The sequence below is a fragment of the Gossypium raimondii genome, chromosome 9 (assembly GCF_025698545.1).
Source record: "Gossypium raimondii isolate GPD5lz chromosome 9, ASM2569854v1, whole genome shotgun sequence".
NCBI lineage: Eukaryota > Viridiplantae > Streptophyta > Magnoliopsida > Malvales > Malvaceae > Gossypium > Gossypium raimondii.
Window position 1 is genome coordinate 22248861 of NC_068573.1, and position 9463 is coordinate 22258323.

The 9463-nt window shown below is 32.1% G+C and overlaps 1 protein-coding gene across 1 annotated transcript; it reads left to right on the forward strand.

The window, feature by feature from the left end:
• The first annotated feature begins 1655 nt into the window (after window positions 1-1655).
• On the forward strand, window positions 1656-2372 carry LOC105798680 (heavy metal-associated isoprenylated plant protein 25). The gene is made up of 3 exons (XM_012628841.2): window positions 1656-1774; window positions 1899-1980; window positions 2064-2372. The coding sequence occupies exons 1-3, from the start codon at window positions 1763-1765 to the stop codon at window positions 2294-2296; spliced, it is 327 nt and encodes a 108-aa protein (XP_012484295.1). The 5' UTR covers window positions 1656-1762; the 3' UTR covers window positions 2297-2372.
• Window positions 2373-9463: the final 7091 nt, after the last annotated feature.

The following is a 9463-nucleotide window of genomic DNA, read 5'->3' on the forward strand; positions in this document are numbered from 1 at the left end:
TTAAAACTATAAATAACTTTACTTAAAAGAGAGCATAAAATGTTGGTTGAGTTTTAGTTCGGTTGATATTGATATTGTTGTCAGTGTAGGCAAACGAGAGTTCGATCGTGTTGAATTGCGTTTATCTTCCTATTTAGAGATTGAGATAAGTAATTCTAAATATTGTATCAATTTAAAAACGTTTAGATACTTTCAGAATTAAATTAGATTTAAAAAACAAAACATGTAAAGCAAATTCCTAGCAGCTCATAACTCATTAAAGTATTCTGGTTGAATAAAAATAATTATAAATGGAATAAATATCTCATGGATTGACCCTAAAGGATATAGCAAGATTTATTCTTAAAATTATATGTTCTTTTCTTTAATTGAATATGGAACAAAGTTAAAAAGTTATGCCTTCCTGATTGAAATGGAATAAGCAGAGAAATAGATTCTTTCACTTTCACCTCTAAGTTCTAACACACGTCAGACATACATACACATTCAAGAACACAAGTGAGAGATGAATAATCTATATCATTAATTATTTTCTTCATCCAGTTTTGTATAACAAACTGAGTCATACTAATTCAATCGACAAAATTATAAAAAATTTGTTGGACGAAACACGTTAACGAATATATATATAAATAAATAATTATTTATATAAAATAAAATAAAATAAATAATTTGTATTTAAAATATCAAATACGATAAACTAATAAACAAGATTAGAAAACCGGAAATCGAATAAAGAATCGAATTTTACTAGATGTTGAGGCTTGTTTTACACAGTTTCTTCAATACAGATTCAGCCGCTCCTACGATACTTGAAGAAACATTGGTCGACTGTCTCCCAGGATACAACAACACGATGATCGAAGTAGTAGCACCTTTGCAGAGATCAACGAACAAACCTTGCCTTTTTCTATCACCCGAACGTTTGTAAATATTGAGAGGAAAAGAGAAGAATTTTCAAGAGCAAAATAAACTCAATTTTTAAGAGTTTTTTAGTGTAAAAAATTCTAAATTTAATGTGGAGAAATTTTGAAAATATCCATAAATGAATATACAAAATTTACATTAAAGGAGCAATCAAATAAATTTGATTAAAATCAAATCAAATCAGGATATATATATCCTTTTTAAATCAGATTTTGTATATATTGATCAGAAAAAAAATCAGATTTTGTATATATTGATCAGAAAAAAAAAATTTAGACATTTCACTTTGTGGTTCCCAACTACAATGGGTTTCAATTTGCACGTCTTTGCGCATAAGGCAAGATTTTAAGTTTAATCATTCAATTACTTTTTAAATGGGTTATTATATATAAACACATCTCACACTTGGTATTTAATCAAATATGGAATCTAAGTTTTTCTTTTACTCAACAAATATTCACAAGTAGCTTACTTTAAGCATCAATTTCTCATTCATCAGTCAACCATTTTGAGTATATGATATACCGTTGTAAAGGTCTCATAGAGTAGAGTATAAAACCATAATTTTATGATTTAGCTCTCAACCTTTACCAATTGAGAATATGCCTCAAATTTCTAAATATTACAATTTTCCAACAAAATTAAAGTCACATTACAGAATCAGATGCCAAATAAATAAATAAATAATCAATAAATTAATTAATCTGCAGTTCAACCATTATTCCTTTTCAATCTCAAAAAGTTCCCATCATCCTTGGCTTTTAACATAAAGTTTTCTAACTTGTTCAAAACACCCCATTCTTCTCATTATTGAGAAAACACCTCTACAGGCTTCATGACAGAAAGGGTAAGTTCCATTTTCCACTATCAACACCTTTCATCGATAATAATCGAATTTCCTTTTTGATGTTTTATTTTATTTTATTTTCTCCACTTATATTTAAATGTTTCTGCAAACATGCATGGATCAGTTCTGCTGCATGGTAATGAGGATCAACATTGACTGCAACGGTTGTTACAGAAAAGTAAGAAGAGCCCTTCTTGAAACCCAAGGTCAGATGAAATATTCTCGTTATACTCGTCAGCAAAACATTTTGTTTGATTGTTTCTTTACATATGTTCCTGATGAAATGCAGAGTTGGATACTCATTTGATAGAGATGAAACAGAGCAAGGTAAGCGTTTGTGGGAAATTTAAACCCCAAGAGATAGCCATTAAAATAAGGAAGAAGACGAATCGTAGAGTGGAGATATTGGAAATACAAGAATTTAGCATCAATAATGGACAAAGTCATGAGGAGAAGCCATTGATGATCTCTTCTTCTTGGAATCTTGAATCCAACCAAAATCCATTTGCAACATGTACATGATAATTATAAATGTATAGAAACAAAATAAGATTATTTGGTAGCTGTGATCGAGTGAGAATTAACTTGTTTTGTCTTTGCTTGATTAGCCAAAAAGTGAAAAATTGAAAGGAGGGTAGAAAAGTAGAAAAAAATATATTAAATATGTTAGGTAGGGAAGAAAAGTAAGAGCAAAGAAAATATATAAGGTTATTATTTTTATGTTAATGCATAAAAATCAATCCTTTCAACTTGAAATGATAAGAAGAGTGAAAATATTCAGAGGTCTAAGCTAATTTAAAACTATGTATTTTTCAAAATTTTATTTTTTCTCTCAATTTTAACTCTACCAAATACTAAACAGAAAGAAAATGATTTTTCTTTTAATATTTACAGTTTTTCTACAAAACACACTGATGGAAATAAAATTATATTTTCTATCATCCTATGTTTCTACCTCTTCAATTTTCTATCCACTCCACTAAGCAAAGCTTTAATGATAAAAAAAAACTTTGTTTTTATTTTGCTTGAGAGCAGGTGTTCAATTTGAGTACTATATGAAAGGTTTTATTATTTATTTATTTCCTAACAAAGTAAGGACTTGGTTGAATGGTAATAAAAATAGCAATGTTGAAATTATTTTTCAGATTTTTAAATTATATATATAAATTATCATATATTTGAGATTTTGTGTCTACATTGTATATCATTCGTTTCCCTTGGTCAAATTGTATTTTATATAATTCGTCCCTTAAGCCATAAAGTTATACTTTTTTTAACAAATTATATTTCAGTTTTTGATTATATAACTTTAATAATAATCAAATATTAATGTATGATGAGCCTTGAAAAACTAAACTTAGAGGCCCAATATAAACTTTAAAGTCAAATTTCAAAATAAATTGATTTAGCTCATACCCATATATATTAGATTAGTAACATTCTTGTATTTTGATTTGTATGTCTTTGCTAAGGAATTATCTTCCTCTGGTAAAGTGCTGACACTGCCGAGAGAAAAAGAAAGTAGTATTTATCATTTTCTTTTATTTTTAACTTAATGCTCATCAAAGCACGAAGTTGCAAAAATCTTCTACAGTTGTTGAGTTGTATCAAGTGCTAGTTAAGAAAAATAAGTCAAGTATTTATCCTTTTTTTTATAGAATTATTCGTCTTGTGCTAACTCTTTTCATGTCTACTACAACAACTAAACGAATATTTTCAGCCATGAAAATTATGAAGACAAGGCTTCACAATAAAATGGAGGATGTTTTTCTTTCAACTTACTTGGTGGCATACATTGAAAAAGAGAGCTCGAGAATTTTTAACAGATTTTATCATTCATGAGTTCGATCTTATGAAAAAGCAGAAGGTGCAATTTAGGATGCCTAGTATTGAAAAATAGGACTAAGACCAAGTTTTTTTTAATTTAATTTTTAGAATTATAATGATATTTATGAAATTTTTAGTATAGTATTTATTATTCTTTTTTTGTATATTGGAAAGAAATATTTAATTTTATATAGTGTTATTTTTTATTTTTTACAATTAAATTGTTCATATTTTTAAAAAATATTAAATTGATTTGTCTAATAAATATATATATATATCGAAAAAGAATTAACACTTTTTTACGTTAAAAAAAAATCATTCAGATTTAAAGTGAAAATCCTAGACCCATACATGGACAGCTACATAAGTGTTCAATGGTTATGAATAGCAAATGTTCATAATGGTCGAAGAGATACGAAAATGGTGCAACAAGTTATGTTTTATTTAGTGCAGGGATGAGGCCAAATAAGACAAGTCGAGGGCTTCTTGGTTGGTTCAAAGGCGCTAATATTATATATGGGTAAATAATTATAAAACAAAAAAGTGAAAGAAAAGTAAAAAGGAAAGAATTAAGGAAAATAACCTATATATAAATATATATATATATTATTGCGCATAATAGGTCTAACTTATTCAGTTGAGTAAGTTGGGCCGACTTGACCCACCAAGTTTGGCATAATTCTTGGAACATTTTAGGAGGCTCCTCTAGAAGTTTGGTGGCACAGTAAACGGATCAATACCTTGTAATTTAATATGTTAATTTGAATTTTAAAGATAAGAAAATACGAAGTTTAAATTGCGTTAGCATTCTATATTGTAAATAGGTTTCAATGTAAGATGTTGATGTAATTCAATCTGTATCATTAAAATAGAAGTCTTCTCCACTCTCATTTGTATCATTCAAATTGAATTATTCAATATACACAGAGCATTTACTCTAAATATTTATTGAGTTTTCTTATTTTCTACTTGTTTCGCTTATAAGCTTTATATAACTTCAGTGCTTCATAGAATTATTTAGCATCTTCAACTTTGAGGGTTTAGGCTAACTTAGGCAATTTGAAGAAAATTCTCTACCTAAGACCATATGGTTTGCTCGGTTAAAATCCAAGCTCGTGATAGTTGATGTCAGAGAAAATTTCAAATAATGTGTTGAATTGAGAAAATGATTCAATTAGATGGTTAAGATGTCCCACTAGTGTCACATCCAGTTTTCTTTAAGCCCGGAATTTAGGAATAAGTAAGGGGTTAAATAGAACGAAATTGTAAGTTAACAACTTCTACTGAAAATCAAGAAAATTTAATGGATGATTTAGACATAGTTAAGTTCCAATTCTGGTTCGGTTGGATGAGAACCAACTAGTTTGTTAGTGGGAGACAAAATGATTACCAATGGATGGTTTTTATAGGGTTGATAACTGGGTATGAAGGGCTATCAATAGTTGATAAGTGAATTCCCGGGGTGAATTCTTTTCAAATTTTGTTTTGTTTTCTCCATCTTCTTCCTTGGTTGCTTTGAAGAAGAGATAACTACGGGAAACTCTGCATGGAGCGATGATCATGAGTGTTGAGTGGAAAAAGTAGAGAATCCAGTACGTTGGTAAGGTTTTAAGTCTTTTAGTGTTCATAAATTTAAGAAATAAGGTTAAGAATCTTCAGAATTGTAGAAGGGTTTTGCATGTTTCTGGAAATTGAGTTTTTAAACTGGAATGTTGAGTTTAATTTATGACTTTGGTGGTCATGCTTAGCTCCCAGGAATATGGAAGCTCTGACGTTTGAAAAACCTAGGCAGATGAGGCAAATAAGTAACAGGTGAGTTTCAATACTTCTTTCCTGGGATGGTGTATGTTTGTCATGAGTTTGTATTGAGTTCTGTAATGGTGCATGACCTTTGCTAATTGTGAATGCTAAGCATGTATGATATTTCATAGGTATGTGATTATCCGCCAATGTAGCTAGGTATGCATAAAATAGTTAAGATTCCATGTCTAAAAGGTAACATACTCCATGATAATATGTTATTGAAATGCATGTATTGCATGTTTATAACGGTGGAGTACGGAGGGATAAATATTGACGAGTTAGATGAAGTTAGGGTTGGGGATACAAAATTTTCATTCACCGCAATCTCGTATTGATGGGTGTAAAATGTGATGTGCGAAGCTCTAGCCTTATGGAGGGACACTACGGTGTTCGAGCATCAAGGTTAGAAATGGCGAATTGGAGGACTAGGCTGATAGATAGGGAAAAGGGAATTTCTGTTAGATTCTGTAATTCGATGTTGCTAGGTGCAAACCATGATGTACAAAGCTTCGGGCCTTGTGGAGGTGACACTACGGTGTTCGAGCATCAATGTTAAATGTGAAATAGAATGAAATCGACTGGCTCACTAGAGCAACACCGCAACAATAGTCTGCAGGCTCTATGGGGCGACACCACAACAACGGTAAGGTCCTTCGGGGCGACACCTCAAAGAGGTTTAAGGTGTAAGACCATAGCTCGACTATGGCAACTAGTATAGTTCATCGGGATAATAAACACGGGGTAGTCCACTGAGACAGTAATCACAGGGAAGTCCGTAGACATTAAACATGGGCATGATGTATAAGACCATAGTTAGGCTATGGTAGTGTATAGAGTTCACCGAGACAATAAACGCGGGGTAGTTCTCCAGGACAGTAAAGATGGGATAGACCATTGGGATAGTAAATACACAATAGTCCACCAGGACGGTAAACATGGAAAATCACATAAACAAGGAAAAAGGGTTAGAAGAAAAATACAAGTCTTGGAAAGTGATAACTAGCCAGCGGGTTTGAGGAATCCACTAGAAAAGGGAAAAAGTAATAAGAATGGGGAAAATTCGCTAAAACGGTGAACATGGAAGTCAGTAAGGCATATGTTAGTAACCTAGCAGAATTAAATATGGGAATAATGTGACAATAATGCCTTATATATAGGTATTGAGAGAGAATTTATTTGAGGATCGTAGATAAGAATCCACCATTAAGAACCACCAAAAAGAGACATTAAAAAGTATTATCCAAGTGACAGTTATGTCTGTCAAGACTATTCCTCTTCAGGGAGAAACTATTGCAGATATAACTGCCATATAGTTAGTTCCGTAGGGAACCATCACATAAGAGAAATAGTAAACTCAAAAGGTCGCACAGGCAACAATCTGCTAAACACTGTAGGCCAATACGATTTACCGTAAATGGACATGTTATACCTTAAAAGCAATGTATCGCTAATAGGGCAAATTACGAGGAGGTTATCCAAACAACTTTTCAATCTGAGTGTAGGCGAAATAAGATTTAGACTGCAATAGTGGCATGGGTTCCTTTTTGTTAATCTTACTGATGGGATATCAGCAAGTCCTTCAGGAGCAAGAAAAAGGAGTCTGTCAAGGACTAATTAGATTTAGAATGTTCGTCAAGGAAGGCATAACCAAAAAGGGGACCTTAAGATGGAAGTCTAGGAGAACTACCTTATAAGTATATGGTGGAAAAGAGAATCCACATTGGTAAGTGACCATCAAATTTAGTAGTTAAGGACCAAAATTTATGAGTAGATGGATATCTGGTATAGATGATGAATGAAATAGATAATGTATGTGAAGAAATGATAGAGTTTGCATTTTTGGTGAGACTTCTGAGAAACTACTCCAACCTAGTCAAATAGTGATAAGATTGACCAGGGGAAGATTGCTTAATGATCTATCTGACAATAGATAAAGCTTGAAAAGGAATTTGAGATTGTCATTCCAGATTAAGGGAATTAGTCCCAGAATGATCAGGGACTTTGACTTGTTTAGTTTATTTTCATTTGCTACCCCTGCAAGATGGGGTTTATTTTTAAGTATTGCAGTAGAGAAACTCACTAAATTCTTTTGAACTTGCAGGATTTTGGCCTATGTTTGCAGGACATGATGGGTGAATAAGGATGTTGAAGAGGGACCAAGCCAGGTCGTGTTAGATTGAGATTCGTCGTCAGTGTCGTGTTATGCACAGAGGAAGCAGTACCTTCAAAGGCATCGCCTCGGGGGTTAGAAATATTGGTAATTAAATAGCTTTTCTTAGATTATAGAATTTTTAAAAAGTCAAATTAAGTTAGGTTTATGGTTCCTATTATAAGAAACATTCGAAATGAAGTAATAAAGTCATTTGGCGAGTTATCTGATTAAAGTTAAATGTTAGATCAAACCGGTTCAATTGTGACACTTCATATCTGTAACCTTCCAAACTCGGCCCAGACATTACGGCCAAATTCTGAAGGTTCTATTAGCCACTAAAATGGCCTAATAAAATCGTTTAGTTTAAAAGCCTCTATTTTGTCCAATTTTTAGAAAATTTAGTGTGGTTGCCTTAGGTTTATTAAAACATCAAATTATTAGATCGGCTATGATTTAAAACCAGATTATTAAAAAGTTGTGTCATTTGAAAAACTCAATTGATTTTGTTACTTTGACTATTTAAAACTCCAAATTTCATTCTTACGCAGCGAAAAAAATGATGGCTTTAATTTTTGTTTGAAAAATCGTGTTTTATGCCGAATTAGGTCAATTATTAGTATTATTCAAATTTTAACCAATGTTCCATGTATGCAAAATCAAAGTAAAATTAGCCCATGCCACGGCCCATATTTAACGAAATTACAGTCCCAAAATAAAACCATAGTAAAAATAAGTAAATTTAAAAATGCTTTATTAAAAAATCTGAGAAGAGACCTCCAAATGCCATGTCCAATCATAACCTTGAGGGTTATCTGTAAGAAGTAAATTAAAGGGGTGACCATAAAAAGCTCAGTGTGAGTCTTAACAGAAAAACCAGTAGTTTTACATATATTCAAACAATCACAATAGAGAACATAGCCAACAATATCAATGTCCATAATAGATCATGGTAATTCAATAAATAGTGTATATGCATGGGCTTGTCCGAATGTAAAACAGTGCAAACGTCCTACCCATCTATCCGCTACACACCACGAGTTCCTAAGAACCCGTCATTCAAACACCAAAAACAATAAGAGTTGAAGCTCGATGTGGATAAACCATCAATAACAGTATACAGTTAAATGCCAATGGTTTGCAGACAAGTTGCAAATAAATCGCCACTACTCCACAGAACTCTTTCGTCACCCATCAAATCTCAAAACCCATGCGATGCAATATGTCATGTAAGTAATGAAGCATGTTATGCTTTAATAGTATCAGTTTCAGTACGGTGGCATGCTTAAACATACATTTAGTATAACAGTATCAGTGGTATGCTTTGCATACATTCAGTATAATAGTATCTGTGGCATGTTTTTCATGCATTTAATGAAATCAGTAACATTTAGTGGCATACGTACATTCATTCAATATATATTACAGTAGGCATAGTTACATGTAGTCGGTAACAATGACGAATAGCATACTTAATGGTACAAGTCACAAAATGGCATGCGTTTAGTCAACCAATTGATCAATCACACATTTAGCCCATATGTAAAGTACTTACACAATCAATTACCTCGTTTTAAAGCCCTATAACATTTGACCATTACTAGCGGGTCACTTAATGCTATCAGCCAACATACGACGTCTTACCATAATCGACCAATTCACAGTTGGCATTATGCCATTTGACCATGCATTGAAATTACACACAACATTTGACCAACTTGCAAAAAATCATACAATTTATAGTAGACATCAAAACTGTAACCCCCTAAACCCGGCCCAAACGTTATGGCCAAATCTTGAAGATTACATTGGCCATGATGATGGTCCAATAAAACATTTTAGAAATTATCTCTTGAAAATCCCTTTGCGACAACCGAAGGTTGTGTGATTTAATTTTTTTTTGAAAGGCT